Here is a 22,866-nt window from a genome sequence, read left to right as displayed (position 1 = left end):
ATTTACCAACTGTCTGACTGCAAAAACTTTTCATTTGTTACAATGTAAATACAACCTTGTTGTAATATAATTAACAGTGATTTTTATCTGGCAGTATCTGCTAGTGCTAAAATCGCAAATCATAAAGGTTATGTCACACGCTCAGCATTGTGCAAAACAGCGCCGTCTTGCACAACGTGTGACGACAACAAACAGACCCATCGTGATATTGCATGTGGTTATGTAGTGATGGTTGTTGATCGTTTATTCGGTTATCGACAGGAAAAGAACAAGTTTGACTTTTTCTATGACATCAAAATTACCCGGCTGATTTATCGTGGGTTTCAGAGACTAAAAATTTTGTATATAATATATTGTCATCCCTGTCATTATCTTTGACAAAACACGAATAACAATTGTTTTAAACGGAGACTTTTTGTTTGTGTTTTGGAAATTTGTTTTCTAGCCTAAACGGCTAAAGCGATATTAACGAATAGGGTGTCCTTCGTTTAAATAAGTATGATTTAATAACTAACGTGGTTCTGTAACTTTGAAATTGTACAAAAAAATCTACCTGCTAAATTGTCTTGTCCTACATGGGATCGTCATTCCAAAACCTCTTCTATCCTTTATCCTTTTCTAAGAACAGTTTGTTGTAACTAAAAGAAAAAAAAACTGTAAGCGATTTGAGAGCCTCTACCTTTTCGAAATCGATTAAAAAGGATAGATTGGATAGAGAAGAATAGGATTTCATCAAATTTCTCTTATTTCTTATTTAAAATATTATTGATTACTAGCTGTCGCCCGCGACTCCGTCCGCGCGCAGTTAAAAAAAAAACTAAATGGGTTATGAAAAATAGATGTTGGCCGATTCTCAGACCTACTGAATATGCTCACAAAATTTCATGAGAATCGGTCAAGCCGTTTTGGAGGAGTACGGTGACAAAACTGTGACACGAGAATTTTATATATTAGAAGATATTTTAGTGTATATGTAATTCATGAAAGAAACATACGTAACGCATACGACACTAGTGGCAGAGATTTCGCAAGTCCGATGCATCGAGTGGCCAGTCATTCGCCGTCGCGGGAGAAATCGACCGTCGACACTTTCCCCGCACTAGTGCACGTTTTAAAAAAAATAATAATATAGATAAAAAATTACTTCCGCGTTCGTGTGTTTACAGTTTTTTTATGTTCACGAATTTGTCAAATTGATTAAAAAATGTAAATTGTTTTTTTTTTTGGATTATTGGTGTCATATTTGGTGAGTTTATGTCATATTATGTCTATTATGAATTATACATACATATGATATTTATTAATTTAGAAGACAATTTATACAAACTTTTAAAAGCCGCATGCGCAAGCGCATAAAAAGACTACTGTTGTTTTTGTTTAAAATATTATAATTACTCTAATACTGGAATAGGAGTCTCATAATCAATATTCAAGGTCGTTAGTGACCTTCGCCGTGACCCATTATAAACCAAGAAAACTTCAAATAGTCATAAATTTTGATTTCTTAAACAATCAGAATACATTCCCACAAGTAAAATAAAATAAAACTAAAAACTGCTCTGTGGTCTCTATTACAAATACAAAACAAAAATATAATAATATGAGCTGCAAGCTCAGCCAGTATACCAGTATACCAGCTCCTCATAGCATAGCTAGAGCTCATTTCCATCCCGTACACCTAATTGTTTTGAATTTAATTAAAATTACAAATTATTGTTTCTCCCTTTTTAGTTAATTAATATTAACTGTGCCCGAAATTAAACTGTGACATTTATGGTTCAATGTCAGACTTTCTTTTAAAATTAACTATTGGGGACAAGGGCGAAGGAAGCCTGAGTACAGTAATCGTCCTTTAGTTCACCATTTTAATGATTATGAATGAAAATCTTTTTATTTAATCATTAAAGAGTTGACTATTGTATTAAATCACGTGGTAGCTCATTTCTAAACACATAGTCTACGTATTGATGTTCTACATCTTTACCAAATATTACCAAGATCCGTTGAACCGTTCTAGAGATACCTTCAAACAAACATCCATCTAAACATTCGAATTTATAATATTAGTAAGATTATAACCTTAACTTATAAACACTTATTAAACAAAAGAAATAACCCTGGTTTTTCTGAAGCAAAGATCCCCATTTAAAACATGTCGTCTCGGTTTTGTCAAACATAATGGCAGGGACAATAATATGTTTTATACAGATATTTTGGTCTCAGAAACCAACAGTAAGAAATGCATTTTATTCATTATGTAACAACCGCAATATTTATTTTTAAAATGACAACATCTGTATTGTTTTGGCGGATTATTGTGACAATAGTGTATGCTCAAAGGCGGGTGTAATCTCACAATGTTGTTTGTACACATCATTGATGCTGTTCATTACAAAAATAAAATAAATAATTGATATAAAAAAATAAAACGACCTTCATAGATAAACTTATATTTTAAAGATAATAAATCCAATTTCCTATAATTCAGAGTTCGTTGAACCTGAGATAATTTATCCACACAGTACCACACCTTCTCGGAAGCACTTCCGATGCATAGCTCACAGTCCTTGACAGTTAATTCACTGTCTGTTATCATATGATGGGATGAATAATAATAACACCCTGTATATATACATACATATATCATCTCAAAAAAGGTAATCGTTAAGTACACTTTATAAAAGACTTAATCATCGTAAAATTACTCGTGTTTTATTTATATAAATACGTGTAAGTTATTACAAATTAACAGTTAATATTATAAAGTTATCAGTCGCCCGCGATTCCGTCAGTGAAAAATTAATTAAAAAATAAACTTAATAAGTAGCCCATGTGTTCTTCCAGATTATGTTCTACATCTATGCCAAATTACATCAAGATCCGTAGAGCCGTTCCGGAGATATCTTCAAACAAACATTCATCCATCCAAATATTCGCATTTATAATTTCAATAAGATTGACCAGAAATTTAATAATTAGTTAAATTGAACGATAAAGTAAACTGAAACTATAGACTTTGTACGACATCTTTTGGATAGATTGGATAAACAAAATTTTCCTACTTAACTATTATTAATGCTCTACTTTAGTAAAAAGTTGAAAGTAACATAAAAAATAATTAACGCTACAGCTGACCTCACTATTAAATAACAAGAAAATTATGCATTAATTATGGCCTTCAATTATTATATAACGAAAACTCAGAACACGTTGTTTTAACAACTATATAAACGCTTTACCCCTTTCAATTGATAATACTTACTTGAGTTGCAATTTTTTCGTAATATACTTTTTCTTAATGAAATTGTTAATTCTATCTGTTCTGTTCTGTCTATGGTTTTTATTTATTTAATACGAATAATATTGACATTGTTTTCATAGATCTAGAGTTGAAATAAACTGTAGTTTATTGTTATAGTTTTCTGAAATCTTAGCGGCTCTTAACCTCACGTGAGTCGCTTCGCAATTTTAGGGTTAGTGAGGTGTAAAGATGGGTATAGACTAGAGCATTTACTTGTAACAAAACAACGAGCCGCTCTATGATATGTTGTTGTGTATCACCCTTTCACGAACCAGACGTGCTTTAGAAACTATGCTTTTACCTGTATCATATCATTCGTTAAAACGTTACATTACATAGAAATGCTTGAGAAAATGCTCTAGTGTATATTCACCTTAACGGAATAGGGGGAGGGAACTGCGCAGCGCGCACCGTGAGCGGCTAAGATTTTTGAAAAGAGTTATAAACAACGCGTGCTGGAATGTTGTAAGGCAATGACCATAATATATACATTGTGCAGAATTTCTATTTTAAAATATAAAATCAGCGAATTTGAAGTTACACGCGTCACGTTGTTTTAGGTGAATGTCCTATATTTGGTAGTCGTTAAATGAAATACAAATAAAAAAACGTCTAAACGTGCTCTGTTCATATTACATATAAATCAGCTATTTTCCTAATTGTTTACGTTATATTTATATGACACGAGTTATATTGATATCTTTCTAAATTTATATTAACTTTTACATGCAGTCAATAAACACATATGTTATTAACAAAAGACTTCAACGCATGTTAATATGAAACAAATTGATTTTCTAATCCTTACTAATCTTATAAATGCGAAAGTAACTCTGTCTGTCTGTCTCGCTTTCACACCAAAATCACCGTACCAATTTAAATGAAATTTAGTACACAGATAGTTTACAGTCTAAGAAAGGAGATAGGCTACTTATTAAGTTTTCTTTTTAGTTCCGCACGAACGAAATCGTGGGCGAAAGCTAGTTCAAAATGAAACGATTCAATTGTTTTTACACTTTGATTGTAATTTTGATAAAATCGACTATGAATAAGATTTAATGATAAAAAATGATGCGCATTAATGATTCATAATTACTGTAATTATCATTAATTAATAACGAGCAAGTTATTAAGAAGTGACGACTTATGTCCTTCAGAAGTACTGCTAACTGACATTTGCATGTTGCAAGATATCATTTTACATATAAAACGAGCAATCTCATAAGAAACATGGTAATTTTGTGATTAGAAAAAGGTAACCTTTAAATCCTCACCCTCCTTTGTTCCGTCAATTTCTTGGATCCTTAGTACTATTATACCAAGTTAAATTTGTATACAAAATCATCATCATCAACCTGCCCTTATCCCTATGGAGGGTCGGCACAGTATGTACTACTCCTCCATACATCTCTATCAGCCGTCATATCTGAATTTACCCCCTTCTTACGCATATCCTCTTTCACACAATCCATCCATACTTTCTTTGGTCTTCCTCTACCTTTATAGCCATCCACATTCAATCTCATTACTTTTTTATTTATATGATTATCATCCCTCCGCATAACATGTCCAAACCACGCTAACCTTCTGCTCCTCAATTTCTCGATAACTGGCGCTACTTTCATATTGTATACAAAATAATTTACAGAATACGCCCATTGATAACGCCAAATGTAATGTAAAAATAGGTAACATTAATAAATGGTTTGTATTACTCTTTTATTTTTTTACAGTATTTGTTTTAATTTTAACCAATTTTTTATTCAAATAACTACTCAAAGGGCATAGCAAGGATATTCATAGCTCGTTTTTGTAACGCCATCTGTCGTACGTAAAGCGTAACAACAAATCACTACAAATATCAAATCGGCAAATGACGTTACGAAGGCGCGTATTTCAATTATTCGTGGCTAGACCCACTTCACATTGCTTAAAGTGACCATATTAGACACATTTTAAGCATTTGCTATCATGACTGGATATAAACCATCATTTTATTTGTTAACTAGCTGTCGCCCGTGGTCCTGTCCGCGCGTTATTGAAAAAAACTTAATACATAGCCTATGTGTTCTTCAAGACTATGTTCTACATCTGTGTCTTTCAGCAAGTCCCCTTGAGCCGTTCCTGAGATAGCTTCTTACAAACATCCATCCATCCAAACATTCGCATTTATAATATTAGTAAGATAAGAAGTAAGATAGCATATTTAAAAAAAATAATCTTAAATTACTTCTAAAAATAGTGGAAAGTGGAAGCTATTAAATATGAGATTCACGGAATATGGTTACAATTTATAAAATACAATAATATGGGTAGTAGTTGCTATATAAAAAAATGATAAATATAACAAAGTATACAACACTTGAATAGACAAGTAACATTAATACAAAGCGCAAAGTTGTTTGTATTACATAACAATAACATTTTCACCGCACCGGTGCCGTCACCAGACGATCACATGTGAGTCAACTCGTTCTTAATTAAATGTCTCACGAAAGTTTTTTTATATTATACGGTGGTAAACGAGCAAGCGGCCACATGAATTCGCCGAAGTGGCGAAGTGTCGTGAACTACATTTCTCTGTATGCTGTAGTCACGAATTGTCTACTGTGAATATACGTACCTACACACGCATGTGCACACGTATCTGAATCGAAGTACCTACGTACTTCGTCGATCTAACTCTAAATCGGGCTGCACCCGTCACTTAATCGAGATACCTACGTATCCCGTCGATAATAACTCTAAATCGGAATGCATCCATCACTGAATCGAGATACCTACGCATCTCGTCGATCTCTATGTAAGATGAACATTCTCAAGCAGGGGTTTAAAACCCCGCCAATCTCTGTCTAAAATGAACATCCTAAAGCAAGGGTTTTAAACCTCGCACATGTCTAAGATAAACATCTTAGAGCAAGGGTTTTACAACCCCACAATGTCCTCCAGCACCCCTTACAGCCATCCCTGTCCACACGGTCTGAATAACTCTGATTAATATGAACAAACAACTCACCGCAGTGATACTTACACGACGCAGTAACATCGCATATAAACTGTACTTCTGATATTAATGGCAATTGTTTAATCGCTTACCAACTGGTTTTCTGAATCATAGCTTACCAACTGTAACTCTGAATCAAAACTGAATTTCAATCTCTGTGTGCCCTTTTATATTATTCAGCCAAAGTGAGTAAAACATTACCCTCCACAAATGAAAATATTCTGAAGTTGACAGGAGCAAAATGTTGCTAGTTCAAATACTTAGTTTTTTACCGAACTAATTCGCGTGCGTTCGCGACACTCCCGCCACTAGGCAAGGGACAACAACATGAATTAATGTTAAAGCGTAATAAAACAATGTTTACAATCACAGGAGTTTCTTACTGACTTTCTAATTTGACTACTAACTTTGTTCATCAAGAACCAATTCTATTAAAATGCTTACACAACAGCTCACCCTCATGGCTGTTGTGAAATTAATTCCACTAAAAATGTCCATACAACAGCACACTATGTCTTGAATTAACCAACACTTGTCAAGATTTGAACTTTGAATTCTTGTCTAACATTTTTGAACATACAAATATTCAACATTATTGTTCTGACATCTTAATGGATTTACTAGATTTTACATTTGTGTTAAATCTACTGGCCTGGCAAACATGCTTTTCAATATCAACATAAAGTAGCAAATGATAAAGAAACAAAATTCTAGAAATAAACATATTTCTTGAAAGCATCTTGATAGTCATAATAATGGCAAGGTTATCCCTGAAACCCTGTTATCAAGCAACCAATATTATGGGTACTGGCAACAAGTGTAACAACATAAATAATTATGTAAATCTTGATATTTATTCTCCAGTGCAAGGTGTGCAAATGCACATTAAATGTAATATAAACTACATTCTATAACCACACAGTTGACTTAACAACAGATTGATATAAAGCAGTACAAATTACCAAAGAATGTAATTTTGTCTGATGATAATTTCAATGTACCTGAAAAGCTTTCATTACTTATAGGAGCTGATGTATATTTTACCATACTTTTGAATGGTAATATTAAATTGTATAATGGCCCTGTCTTACAAAATACACTCTTGGATATGTGGTGGGAGACACTGTCTCTAATAACTCATCAAGTAAAATGAAGTTCAAGTGTCAAATTTTGCTATTTGTAATCCTGAAAAACTAGAAAACATTTCAATTACAATTTTATTGCTAATATATAAATTACATGTCATACAAGTAAAAGCTATAATATCTATTATACAACAGTTTTGGTTGAATGAAAAAGTGCCAGAGGTATCAATGTGTAATCTGGAATAAATACCAACAAAAGATATTTCTTTTAAACACAAACTAAAACATCATCATTAGGTGACTATACTCATTACACATGTACATTAAACTGTGACCTGTATCTTTACAAATTGGTTAAAGATATTCATTTGTACTTTAAGGCTATGATTTCCTAATAAGTAGTTATAGGTTTAAAATGGATTGAGCTCACCATGTTTCCTGTGTTATAGTCATCGTCTGATAGTCATCAACATGATTTCTGGTTTCCTGCTTATTAAGAAGACTTACATGACAGGAGCATCGTTTCAAGTTCAGTTGCTATTTACTCACAATTCTTCAACCAAAGGTATTTCCTTGGAGTCGCTCAACATCTTTAAACATGTCTCTCATGTTTAGGGGTAACTAAAACCTGTACAACTGAGTTGAATATTACAACAATGCCAATCTTAAGGAAACAACTATATTAGATTGAGATAGAACCCACAAGGTCCTCCCCATTTCTGATTTACAATGAAATTCCAGAAGTATTCAAAAAATACAATCTGACAGCGGAACATCTTTAACAACTTCACAAAATTTTACACAAAAGCACATCTTCTTGGCTTATTAAACTAATTCTAAAATTGTCATATAGTAGCACATCTACATGATTGTTGGAAGGTCTGTTCCTTGGTCCTGTTTGGTCTGTCTGTTCTGAAATTGTTCATATGAAAGGTCACCTATATGACTGTTAACTGTCTATACAATGGCACACCTACATGGCTGTTAACTGTCTGTCTAACAGCACATCTACATGGCTGATAACTGTCCATCCAACAGTACACTTACATGGTTGTTGTGACATTAAATTAAAACAATATCAAGGATAACCAACTCTGTTAATGATTATTTCAAACTGATTGAATTGATATCTGTAAATTAAAACAATATAATAGATAGCTAACTCTGTAAATGATTATATCAAACTGATTTAATTGACATCTGTTCCTGGGTTCCATCTGAAAGATATCCGGCGCACCTCCACCATGTCGTGAACTACATTTCTCTGTATGCTGTAGTCACGAATTGTCTACTGTGAATATACGTACCTACACACGCATGTGCACACGTATCTGAATCGAAGTACCTACGTACTTCGTCGATCTAACTCTAAATCGGGCTGCACCCGTCACTTAATCGAGATACCTACGTATCCCGTCGATAATAACTCTAAATCGGAATGCATCCATCACTGAATCGAGATACCTACGCATCTCGTCGATCTCTATGTAAGATGAACATTCTCAAGCAGGGGTTTAAAACCCCGCCAATCTCTGTCTAAAATGAACATCCTAAAGCAAGGGTTTTAAACCTCGCACATGTCTAAGATAAACATCTTAGAGCAAGGGTTTTACAACCCCACAATGTCCTCCAGCACCCCTTACAGCCATCCCTGTCCACACGGTCTGAATAACTCTGATTAATATGAACAAACAACTCACCGCAGTGATACTTACACGACGCAGTAACATCGCATATAAACTGTACTTCTGATATTAATGGCAATTGTTTAATCGCTTACCAACTGGTTTTCTGAATCATAGCTTACCAACTGTAACTCTGAATCAAAACTGAATTTCAATCTCTGTGTGCCCTTTTATATTATTCAGCCAAAGTGAGTAAAACATTACCCTCCACAAATGAAAATATTCTGAAGTTGACAGGAGCAAAATGTTGCTAGTTCAAATACTTAGTTTTTTACCGAACTAATTCGCGTGCGTTCGCGACACGAAGCGACGGCTGCATATAGACATCCGCAATTGCAGATGCATTGCCTACCCTCAATCGACGAAGACGGAGACGCATAAAAAGAGAATATTTAACCTTCCTATGCATCTCCTCCATCAAATCCACTTCTCCTTACCATCCTTTCCTTATAAGTAAAGGGTGGGAAGGGAAAGAGGACTAAAATTAGTAGGCCTCCGGTAGTTTAAAAACATTTTTAACCATATTTTTCCATTGTTATTTTGCGCTGCGATACAAAGATTAAGAACAATTATATAATCAAGTACATCAAGATTATATTTAACTGTGTTAAAATGTTTTGTCACAGGTTTTCCACAATATAAGCCAACTATTACTTTTAACATTTTACATTTAGAACTCAAAATTAAATCAACATTTTTTTTTGGTCGTTGTATACTGAGCATTGACGTAATTACGTTTTAAAAATAGTGAAAAATTAAATGCATAATGAAGTAAAATGTGACTGGACAAGAATTATTCAATGTAACCAAGTAAAGATGACGTTTTGACATATTACTTATAGTTTTACAATTTACCTGTTTACAACAATAAAAGAAGTATTTTCCAAAAATAGACTTAATTAAATGGCATTTTGATTATAAATATTATTTAAGACATAATGGAACGTAAATTCAATATAATTTAAATGTTAGAAAAGACTATGAAGATAAAAAATTGGAAGAACGCTTGAAATGTTAATTCCAAGAAAATGCCCGAATTAAGCACTAAAGCCTAACCACGAGATTATATGGAGTGTGTAAAGCTATTATGTATCAAGCCACAAAATGTGCGTAATTGAACTTTGAATGCAGTTTAGTTACAAATTTCATAAAGAACACGGCCGTATTATTAAAAAATACGGTCTACTATAATTTTTTTTATAATTTGATGGTTACATTATTGCTTAATTCACAATCAAACTATTGTGTTTAGCGTTTATGTGTTATGCTGCATAAAAGGATGAAAAAAAAAAGATTTTTGTCAGTTGATCAGAGTCAGAGCGCTTGACTCTTGATCCAAAGGTCGTGGGTTTGTTCCCCGTGAGGGGTCACTTTGTGTGTTGATTTTAGACAAAGCATCTGCATTTTCCGATGTCTATGGCCAACGGTCGCTCGCTATTTCGACGTATCCAGGTGACCGTTTGCTCGTTTGCCACCTTTTGATACAAAAAAAAATTGCAAACGCTCGGTTCAATTATTATTTTACCGTCCCTTAATCGATACCGTCCGTTGATCAAATCGTTTAGTGTGGTAACACCCTTATTTATTATTTTATTTTCAAACTGGTAATGTTTCTCTGTAAAATATTACTTAAATTGGCTGCTCGTGATATCTTGTTTCCTTTTTAGTATTCTAATATTACTTATATTAATAAAACTAAATTAATAAAACTTGATTTTAAAGGATTGTTTTTTTTAGGCAACAACAACTCCTAAATACATACTTTATTCATAACGAATGTTACTTACTTCATAAATTTCTTAAAATCTAAACATGGATTTAATTTAAATATAATACATAAAAACTAAAATATGTCATTAAAAGGTGTCCCTTTAGGCAAGGTTCCGAAGATACTGGTAGCGTTCCCCCTTTGAATGGCTAGACTAATTCTTTGTCCGAGGTAGCTGCCAGCTCTTCGGTCTCCTGTGATGTCGACTAACCTTTTTGCTGTTTCCTTAAAAAGCCTGTTTCATAAATTCATAATATGTTTGATACACTTTTTCTAAATGTAAGCTCAACTCTAAATTAATCATTCATATATCAAGCCGCTTTAAGACATTTTTGCTAAACTCGTGGAATATAGTCCGAAAGACATAGGCTACTAATTAAGTTTTTTTTAATTCTGCGCGGACGGAGTCACTGCACACTGCCACTACATACAGCTAGTGTCTAAATACACATCGAGGGGTGAAAGGCTATTTGTTTTAAGCGACATTTTTTGCGATATTGACTTATATATATATATATTCGGAATCAGGGAATTTTTCTGATTCTGAATTATATATATAAGTCAATATCGCAAAAAATGTCGCTTAAAACAAATAGCCTTTCACTCCTCGACATGACATTATAAAATCTGGGGAATAAACATTTTGGAAAATAATAAAACTAAATCTACGAATTTCTAAAGCGTCATCTTAAGCCGGGGTTACAAGGATTGTGGCGTTGGCGCCCGGGTTTTATGGGCGCCAGCCACTAATTACTACTTTTACGGGAAGCAGACTGACAAGTTAACACGCTTTCTTAAACCTCAACAAAATACGATGGTAAAAACAACTAAACGTTGTATTGAAACATGAAAGCTAACAGTACTATATTTTGTAAGGAACTAGGAAGAAAATAAAAGTTAATTACATTAGTAGGAATTTACTTACTATATTTTAATATTACGTGTACTAATGCAATGTTCTTATTACTTTTGATTTATTTCCTCGTTCGTTTTATTAACCCGCGCTTTTTAGATCGGCCATTTTGTTTTCAAGGTCAACACGGAGGGATATAACAATGTCGTCTGTACGTATTAGGTTTAGTCTGTGCCTGACGTCCGTTTAGTGGTTGACAGAAAATGGGAAATTGTGCCCTTAAATAACTAATTCAAATAAGTGATTATATTTTGTAGAAGTGCTATTTTATATGGTAATTTTTTAAATTTAAATGTTTATTCAAATCCTTATCTAAAATAAATATTTAATCGAATAATTATAAATAATAATATTCACCCCTATTAAAAACATGACAGAAATAAAGTTAAAGTAGGTAATGATAAAGAAAAAAATAGTGCGTTCTGAGTTTTTTCATGACACAAATTTATATTTTTTAATTAATTCTGGAATATTATTGATTTGGTAATACAAAGAACAAGTAATTAAGTTATTGTTAAATGATTTTGTCTTTTATAGTTATCTTGACTGAAATAATAAAGACAATTATTTCATTTTAATTCGAATAATTTCTACACAAAATTAATTAAATAATTGTAACATATTCCTAGTTGTTAAAACTGATATCTAAATACATATCAGTTGCATTTTCGAAGGCCTGAAAGTTTGAACGTAAGATAGAAATCAATAACCTTGATCGTTATTGAATAATTAAGTGTAATAACTTCCTACTTTACTATTGTACTCATGTATTTATTTCCCCCCATAGAATTGTGTGGTGGAAAAGTGGAACTATTGTATATAACGGTGAGTTTCCACCGCAGAAACATCTGTATAAAACATATTGCTGTTTAGGTTTTTTGAGGAGGATGATATGATGTTTTTGCAAGTAGAAATTCAACTTTGACGCGTCGTTTCTATCATATTGATTTCTTTAAAGTCAGTTTTTTAGATTTCAATTAATTTTATGTTGTATTCTGTGACCTTGATAATAGTTGGTTATTCGTAATAAACAATGCAAATATTGCATGCACGTGATATGTACCAAATATATATTTTTTTGTTGTTACATACAAACATTTAATTTTACTAATTGTATATATAGATTAAGTTTTTCGAGTAAAACAAATTTTGAGAACTATTTTAGTTAAATTTTATCTTAGTACGAGAAAATTTCCTATAATATGTCAGAAGACGACGAATATATACTAATACTAGCTGTCGCCCGCAACTCCGTCCGCGCGCAGTTAAAAAAAAACTAAATGGGGAGTGTATGGGCTATTTTTCATACCCATTTAGTTTTTTTTTTAACTGCTCGCGGACGGAGTCGCGGGCGTCAGCTAGTCAGATTATAAACAGACTAGATTTCATTGTTTGTTTGTTTGCATTGAATTAACTCAGAAACTACTGAACTGATTTGTAAAATTCTTACACTTTTAGATAACTTCACTATATCCAGACGATAGGCTATAATTATTACTACGTTTTTTATATTTCGTACGGATGATGTCTGTTGGTTATGTATATTTGCGGTTCGTCGTGTTTGTCTTCATGTGCAAATACGCCATTAAACAAGTTTCGCGGTTTAGCGAAATTTCTCCTCCGGTAGTAGTGGACAAAACTGTTCATAATGTTTGACAGTTGGTAGATTTTTAGCACAGTATAATATATGTAGATTTTACGTAACTAAGTCTACTTACTTATTTAAACACAATATTGAATATTGACTTTCTGGACAACTTGATTCGATATATTTGTTCTGCCTCAAAGTCATTTATGTAAAATCAATAGAAGGGGAATTTCGAACCAAACAATATGCTAAAAAAACTCTACAACTGGTAGAATTTTGGTTGTCTACTTTAAGGCCCTTCTACACAAGGCGACGCAGGTTGCGCGCGCTCCGTACAAACAACGTCGAATCGTCGACGCGCATCGTTATTCGTTCAGTTCAACTGTATAGATTTGCTTCACCATCTTGACAAATAAGTTTCGAACAAACTAGCTTTGGTGTTACGAGATAGAAATGTCAGCGACAAGAATCGAGATGTGTGGAAAATGTACATTGCTTGTGTACAAAGTGCCTTATAGGTACTTTGTAACAGATTGCGGTACCGGCGATTATGTGAGATTACTTAAAAAAAATATGCTTGTAATGTCTGCTCTATAACTAGTGTCTTTTAATATAATATTTAAATTTATTTGTTCTGTCCCTAACTTACCTCACCTACGCTGTCAAATACAATAAGCATTTTATAAATACGATTGAAAATCAATATTGGGGGGTACAGACAAATACATATATTTAGTTAGTTAAAATTTAGATTAAGGAATCTAATACTACAAATATATCTTTGTTGAAACGTTACATGACCATTTCATAACGTTCATAAATAATTTCATACAGGTTCATAGGAAAGTAAGACGACCTCGTATTGTACAGTGCTCCATTTAGTTATTCCACGTCAGTCCACCCTTCGTTACCATTCAGTACGGCGTATACAATGCATGTTGAAACTTGTTCGTGCACTGTATCTTTTTAATTCACTTCTCTAATATTTGCAATAACTATAATAACATGACGAGTTTGTCTGAATAAATTAACCGGTGGTTATTAACAAAAAATGCAATCTTTAGATGAAAATATTAAAAGAAACTTGTTTTTAGCTTTTATACTTAGTAACAGTCTAAGTAGCTGATTATGTAGATAAAAAACTAGAAAAATAATAAGAGCCCGATGCAAAATAGTTCGTCAAGTGTGAAATTTATTCTGTGAGATTTTTTCTAACGTCATTATTTTCGTATATCTATGTAATTTTTTATTATTATCATTTTTTTAATTTGCTTTCCATATTTTACGCTTTGCACTTCTTTCCATACTAGACGAACTTTTTTTTGCATCGGGGCTCGTAATAGTTGTATCAATGTTTCTAAATGCAATTATTTGATGATTCTAGGTGCAGCACTACATGAAGGGCCAACGAAATGAAGCCTTTCATTAAACAGGTAAGCAATGCAGGTTTTTTTTTTATATTATAAGGTGGCAAACGAGCAAACGGCCGCCTTGATTTTGACGCAATAGCGAGGCGACCGTCGCCCATAGACATCCGCAAATTCAGATGCGTTACCTACCTTTAATTAACGGAGAAGGGGACGCACAGAAAGAGGATATCTCTTCTTCCTATGCGTCCCCTCTTCCGCCAAATCCATTTCCCCTTCCCATCCTTTTCTCTATAGGAAAGAATGGGAAGGGAAAGAGGACAAAAATTAGGCCTCCGGTACCACACTCATCAGACGAAACGCGGAATTGCTTCCACTTCACGACTGTCTTCTGTGTGGTCGTGGTATTGCACCGGTTGACCCGGCCAATTCGTGCACCCAACAAATAATGTTATTGCGGGATCTACCACTGTTTAAGATTCTTGACTACATTTATCTCACATGTGCCTAAAGTACGAGTGCTATGGCATTTAATATGAATATATTAACTCTGCCCTGAGGGTCTAGTACGAAAATTTGCGAGAAAGTATTAGTAAAGTCATTCACAAAACATGTCAAAACTAAAATGAGATTTAATGTTCGTAAGAAACGGGATTCTTACCACGATTAGGCTGTTACGAACATTATATTAGTAAAAACCACGAAAGTTTAAAGTTATATATAAAATGAGATTTGTCGTTGTACTGTACACCCCATACAAGTCTCATGCAAATTTTGTCGATGATGTTATGAAAACGCATGTCGCAAAGACTCATAATAGACCCTCTGATTTCACTTTTTTGTCTTTCAAATATTTCTTCACACTAGCTCTGAAAAGGTTTATGAGCGAACTATAGGTCAAAAGGGATATTTGTATTTGCAGGCGTTCGTGGTATCCGGCGCGGCGCTGAACATCGTAGGTCACGGTTGCGCCCACGGCTTCCCTGCCGTACTGTTCGCACAGCTGAAGGCTGACGGCGGACCAGTCACACTCACCGACCATGACACCTCCTGGATAGGTGAGCTGCGTCTTCTTGAATTGATACTAAACTCTTGGTACTGTCAAAGAAAGAAGCTTCTGTAATCTGTTAATAGTGTCTTCTTTTACTGGCCATAAATTTCACGATGTGCTTTTCCTCAATACGCGGACTTATAAGTACTAATGGTTGCTCATTATTCGTAATTCGAAAAATTCGTAACCTTTTTTTTAAATAAACTTTATGTAATCACTTATTTCACGTTCAACAGTCCATGCAATTTCCTTAAAAAGGGTACATACAGAGTTTTGGTTTCACTTGTTAATGATCTATGAAATATGTACCTACAAGTTCTTTTGTTTCTGTTATTAGTAACTAGTGTAATGGACCATTGTAACGAAGGTTATTATTGTTTGGTGAAGGTTGTTTAGTATATTACTTATTTAATAATAATAAATTGTTTCTTAATTTCAGCGTCCGTTGTGGGTGTGATGGGCATCGTTGGCAACTTCATATCTCCAATCCTGATGACGAAGTTTGGACGACAGAAGGCTCACCTCATCAGTACCGTGCCGGCCCTCCTCGGCTGGATTGTCTTCGTCATCGGCAATACTGTATCAGCTTTCATTCTTGCCAGACTGTTACATGGCCTTGCATTAGGCTTACGAACACCATTAGCTGCTATATTAGTAGCCGAATACACAGAGCCGAAGTATAGAGGAGCATTCCTTGGAACTTTTGCAATATCTTTAGGCCTAGGAATTTTATTATCCCACGTCTGGGGTGCACATTTAACATGGAAAATTACGGCTGTAGTTTGCTCTATGTTCCCATTAATAGCAATGACTATAATAAGTCTCTCACCAGAATCTTCGAGCTGGTTAGTATCGAAAGGAAAGTTCGATGAAGCTAGGAAAGCATTCGTTTGGGTTCGAGGCAACGGAGAAGCGGAGAAACAGGAATTGGAAGCATTAATCAAAGCTCAGGAAAGAGAGCAAATATTGGAACATAATACAATTAAAGTTATCAAGAAGTTTAGATGGAAAAATATAATGAAGTCAATTATAAATACTCTGAAGACAGTGTTGAAGATATTTAAGAAGAAAGAATTTTATAAGCCCTCTATTATAGCTATATGTATGTTAATAGTGTTTGAATTTGGTGGAGCGCACATGGTGCCCGCGTACGGAAACTTGATCCTTCAGGCGGTACTGGATAAGAAAGACTTGAGTGACGTCACATGGCAGTTTACTGTGATAGATTTGTTAAGAACAATATGTGCGTTATTAGCTATATTCTTACTGAAGACCTTTAGACGTAGGACGATATTGTTTTCAAGTGGTGTTATGACTGTATTGTCTTTGAGTGCTGTATCAATCTTTATGTATTTAAGAAATGCGGGCGTTTTCGCTGAAGGTTGGATGTTGGACGTGGTCCCGATGGGTCTGATGATTTTGTATACATTGTCATTCTGTTTAGGATTAGTTCCTTTAAATTGGGTGATATGTGGAGAAGTGTTTCCATTAGCATATAGAAGTCTGGGATCAACTTTGTCTACGTCATTTTTGACACCATCTTTTGTCGTATCTATGAAGACTGCGCCACATTTGTATACTTCTATAGGTGTGGAGGGAGCCTTTTTAGTATATTCGGCAACTCTGACAGTCTGTTTGTTGATAATGTACGCATTGTTGCCGGAAACAAAGGATCGTACATTGCAGGACATTGAAGAAAGTTTCAAAGGTAAAAAGAGTGGTGATGTCGAAACTCAACTAAGTCTTATTGTTAAGGAAAATGTAACAAATTGAGTTACTTTAGAAGTATTATTTTTAGTGAGAGTAGTTAAGTATACAAATATGTTTAAATTTAAATTATACTTAAGAATGTACAAAGAAAAAATAAATGATTTTATAGTTTTTAATTTCATTTTTATTCTTTAAACATTTAATAGACACATCAATAATTTATACCGCAAGTAGAGCATGTAACATTTTGCTATCTATCACACAATAACAAAATGAAGTAGCTAATAAAAACCAATTACTAAAGTAAAATAATTTTTACATGTAAAAGCAAACTTTACATAAGGTGGCAAACGAGCGAGAAGTCGCCTGAATTTGCCGAAATGGCGTCGCGAATGTTACCCATAGACAACCGCAATTGCAGATGGGTTGCCTACCTTTAATCGATGGAGGAGGAGACGGACAGAAAGATATTATTTCTTATATGTTCCGTCAAATTAACTTCCCCTTCCACGAAGGAAAGAGTACTATAATTATGACTCTGGGACACAGTTCCGGAAATTAGGAATTACTTCCACATCAGGCTTTTTTTTTTTTTTTATACAAGGAGGAATGCTTAATGCATACTCCGTGCCTCGGGGAAGACACGCGAGTTATGTGAGATTCTCTCCCCGAATGGGAGCATACCCACTAAACCTCCTTGTTCCCTCATGGCCATACTGTGGGGCGCCACGGGATCGCGTGAGCTTGCCACCGCGACGCCCCACTGACCGCCCCGGGTGGGCCCTCTCTGCGCCCCCAAAGGGGCGCTGCGCCCTTAGACGCTCCTCAAGACGACACCGTGCAATGCAGGTTCGGAATCCCCGCCTCCCCCGCTGGTGCCGCCAGGGTTTATAGAGACCCACCTCTTGGCCCCCGTCTTGATCAAGACAGGGGCCCGCGGTCCCGGTGAAGATGTTGAGCCACCGGGATTACGCGCTGGGACGCAGGATCACACGCCATCGAGTGACAGCTCTGTAAGCAGAGTGTCACCGAGGTCGTGCTCCCACGTCCCGACCGGCGGCCACGACCCAATGGGTCGCGCCCCCTCCACTAGGCTTACCTTCCCCTTTCGCTGCCCTGAAAAGGGGCAGCTACTCGGTTTGGGTTCACCCTTCCTCGTTGCTGCGGACCCACAAGTGGGCCCGCACCCTAACCTAACTAACCTAGCTTAATCTAGCCTATTCTACCTAACCTATAGGTTCGCCCTCCCCTTTCGCTGTGGTCATTCCAGCTACTCAGTTCGGGCTAGCCTAAAAGGCGCTCGCCATATGGCGAGGCGCCGCCCTCGTTAACCTAACTAAACCTAGCTTACTCTAACTAACCTCTAAAGGCGCTCGCCTAATGGCGAGACGCCGCCCTCGGTGGCGAGCCCACAAGTGGGCCCGCTGGGGGGCTGTGGCCGGCGCGGTGAGCCGGCAACCCCGGTTGCCTGTGTATACATATGTGTACATATATATACACACGGCTGTCGGCAAGCGGGGCAACCGGCCCAGCCACCAACCCCAACCCCTCATCCTAACCTAACTAACCTAAGTTATCCTAGCTAACCTACCAGTGTTTGGTTCGCGGGGCCGAAGCCCTACCCCGGCACAAGGCCGGAGCGTTCCCCTATCCACCACCCGGGGACGCGCCACGTCGGAGTTCACCTCTCCGCCCACTCGGACAACCGAGCAGGTCCGTGGTTCCACATCACGCCTGTCTTTTGTGTCGTCAAGGTATTGCACCGGGCGAGTCGACCCATTCGTGCAATGGATATTGTTGCTGGAGTCTACTACTGTTAAAAAACTAAATCTGAAAATCCTACTCACATAAATTTTGAAGAAAACAATACGTTTGATTGCATGTCCAACTTCAACGGTGACAGTTCTTCAGTATTTTTTAAGTATGGCAACATTTGTATAACATGAAATTACGTAGCTTAAAAAAGTATCATTTAAGTCACCCTTGTTCTGACTTTAATGAGTTCCACTGTAAATAGACATTTATGGTTAAGATATTGCAACCTTTTGAATTCAACATTTGTTAGTGCAATTATACGAGTATGAAGTTTTTTAAATGAGTATAATCTTGAACTGATGACGTATTCATACCTTTTACTTGAATAGTTGGAACATTTCTATTTAAACAAATGAAAATAATTTCGATTCAGTAAAAGTTTCTGAAATCTAAATGGGTATAAAAATTGACATTTCTCTATTGACAACAAAAATAGATAGATAACAATTGGTTAGTGTTACTGTTAAAAAAAAACTTAATAAGTAGCCTATGTGTTCTTCCAGACTGTTCTCCATCTGTGATAAATTTAATCATAATCCGTTAAGCCGTTCCAGAGATACCTTCGAACAAATAAACATCCATCTATCCATCTAAACATTTACCTATATAATATTAGTAAGATATATAAATGAAATCATAAGAAATATTAATAAGAAAAACTTTATTTAAAAATAGATTTTAATCAAGAGCGAAGTTGATATCACTGAGTTTTTCATTAGTATTTCTATTTCTGTAAGTTTTTTACTTTGTTATTATAAAGCGAGAAATTAGATTTCAATTTTTTATTTTTAACATTAAAATATATATTTAACGTGCTTTTCCACCACAGACATAACTGGACACAAAACAGGCTATAAAAAAGTAAAAATATTATAGTTTATTTTAATAAAATATGTTACAGATATGATAAAAAAACAACAATAATCTTACTAATATTATAAATGATAATGTTTAGATGTATGGACGGATGTTTGTTCGATAGTATCTCCAGAAGGGCTTAACGGATCTTGGTGAAATTCTGTGTAGATGTAGAAAATAGCCTTTAAGAACAAATAGGCTATTTATTAAGTCTTTTTTTAATTCCGCGCGTACGGAGTCACAGGCAAAATCTAGTTTTTAAATAAATTAAGACATGAAAAAAAATCGTACAAAACTTTCAATAACCACTAATCGATCAAAACACACTAATCTAGAGCGTTCAGTGACGTCACGCTATAGATGGCGCCATTGTCATTCTTGGTATTTTCATAGTTCAAACTTCTTTCTGTACCACAATTTTATAAATTGGCCCACCTATACATACAGAGATACAATTCTACTCTACAACTCCACGTGAAGATGCCATGCTAGGTATTGTATTTTCGCGTAACCTTGAAATAAATTTTTGAAAACCCATAAAATACAATTAAATTATTTTTTTTAAATATCATGTTTTAAAAAAATCATACATTGTTTTATAGAATTATAAATTTTTAAATTTTATTTCAAAATTTATAAAATATATAACCGCAACACTCAAAGTATAATTAAGGAGCGCAGGAACAAGAAGAACCTATAAATGACATTGTAGTCTTTTTTTTTAAGTGTAAAAATATGGCCAAGTTCATGTTACACAACCAATTGACATCATAGAAAAAAATTAAAAATGTGGTTATCGGCTTTTTGTTCCGACGCTCTTCAATTGGTCTACCAAGGAAATCCCCCACTACTTTAGTGAGAGTATCCAGCACCAAGGAATTGTTTAAGTTATTAATTGAAGCAGTCTTTTTAAAATTATAAAATGTTATTTGTATTTTGAGTTCGGTATTTCAAGTTACATGTCCGCTAAGTCAAAGCTGTACGTGCCCAAGTGGCGGCCGTCGACCGTAGCCTTCCTTCAAATACTACGGCTGTTGTAAGAATACAATAATACCTACTAAAATACTCACGACAAGAATAACTTCATCGTAACTTAGCTTCCAGTTCAATTTTAAATTCGGCTCTTTTCATTTTTACTGTTAAACATAACACGATATATAGCCTAAGTTACTCTTTCATATTAGAGCTTTTTGTAACTGAAAGAATTTTTACAATCAGTTAAGTAACAGTAATCACTATTAGTTTTTAAGTTTACAAAAAAATTAATAAAACATATTAAATTTGTTTACTTAGATTTGTACTTATCTTAGTTGCCATTTTAAGAACGTTAATAACGAAAAATTGTTCCCAAAGTCACAAAGCACAAAAAAGTTAATTTCAGGACTAAAGGTGCTGTTTCACCCGAAGTTAAAAAAGCACAAGTAATAATTTTACTAAAAAAAACGAGTTACTACATTATACATAGGGTCTACACAAGTATTAACATTATTTAAAAATTGTGTTGTGTAGAAAAATCAGCAATGCAGAAAGGAAAGTGTTTCAACCTCAAAGCGCATACCGCAGCTCTCGAGAACTACTTATAATGTTGATAGATCGTTCAGTTCGATATGCTGCGGATTAGTGTGGACCAATCAATAGAAAATATAACACGACTTTAATATAAATGAGGAAGACAGAGAAACCTTACTTTTAATTATTTTAACAATGTTTAAATAAGAGCGTCAGTGGCTCAGGTGTTGAGCACTTGACTTGCAATCTGCAGGTCCTAGGTTCGAATCCCGTCATGTACCAATGTGTTTTTCGATTTACATATGTACATTTATCTGATGTTTGTACGGTGAAGGAAAACATCGTGATACAACCTGCACATATGTTTGAATACCAGGGAGAAAAATACCGCCACCCATTACGTTCCGTCTCCTGAAATGGCGAAAAGTGGATTGCGGAGGTTCGTTTGGCCACACCAAATGAAGGTCCGTGATATCTGCCTACCCCTCTGTGTTACAGGCGTGAGTTGGGTGTGTTAAAATAAGTTATTCTTTCAAAGACATTTATACGATTATGACTACAAATATACTTTACGTCGTAAGACGTTCGCATTGTTACACCTTTATACTACGCGAAGTATACCAGTCTCAGTAGACTCCCGAAACAGGTTTCAATAATAGTAAGAATTTTATAATTTATTTTCATTCTTTAAAACTAGGAAACAGCAAAAAATAATATACTGGAAAACAACTAGTTTAGTTTTGTTATTGTTAAACTTTAAGTAAAAATAGTCACAAAGTAAAAATGACACAGATTTAATATATGAGGTAATCATTAAATTCTAAACTTATATTGGTCAGGTGAAAAATTCCTAATACTCCAGTCTTGAAAAACAGGTCAAATATATGTAGGTTATAGATTTCAATCGAGGACTCAACATCATAATACGTATATCGCAATTGATCCGCCACATTTTATTTTAATGCTTATATACCTAGTCTACAATTTCACGCATGCGTCAAACTTTTTAACTGTAAATTTTTTAGCGGCGTTATCATTGTTTCCCGCGCATTCGTACCGCGCTGTCAAAAAGCGCGCGCTTTAATGCAAAAACTTCCCGCGAACTATGATGAAATATTAAAAAAGCAATGTGTGAAGCAAATTAAATATAAGTTTTGAAATTAATCTGTTAAATTATATTGTAAATTTTAAAATATAAAACATGCAATAAAA

At 34.7% G+C, this 22,866-nt stretch overlaps 1 protein-coding gene across 2 annotated transcripts; it reads left to right on the top strand.

Moving 5' to 3' along the window:
* Window positions 1-1,174: 1,174 nt before the first annotated feature.
* Window positions 1,175-17,560, top strand: LOC106707741 (facilitated trehalose transporter Tret1). Of its 2 annotated transcripts, none has more exons than XM_045683834.1 (4): window positions 1,175-1,246; window positions 14,729-14,777; window positions 15,634-15,769; window positions 16,202-17,560. In XM_045683834.1, exons 2-4 carry the CDS (start codon window positions 14,757-14,759, stop codon window positions 17,533-17,535), a joined length of 1,491 nt encoding a protein of 496 aa, XP_045539790.1. In that variant the 5' UTR covers window positions 1,175-1,246; window positions 14,729-14,756; the 3' UTR covers window positions 17,536-17,560. The 2 variants fall into 2 exon arrangements, with proteins under 2 accessions (XP_045539790.1, XP_014354642.2); XM_014499156.2 differs by lacking the exon at window positions 1,175-1,246 and adding an exon at window positions 11,940-12,030.
* Window positions 17,561-22,866: the final 5,306 nt, after the last annotated feature.

Source organism: Papilio machaon, chromosome 23 (assembly GCF_912999745.1).
Source record: "Papilio machaon chromosome 23, ilPapMach1.1, whole genome shotgun sequence".
NCBI lineage: Eukaryota > Metazoa > Arthropoda > Insecta > Lepidoptera > Papilionidae > Papilio > Papilio machaon.
Note: the sequence above shows the minus strand (reverse complement) of the source record. Positions and strands in the feature narration are given on the sequence as shown.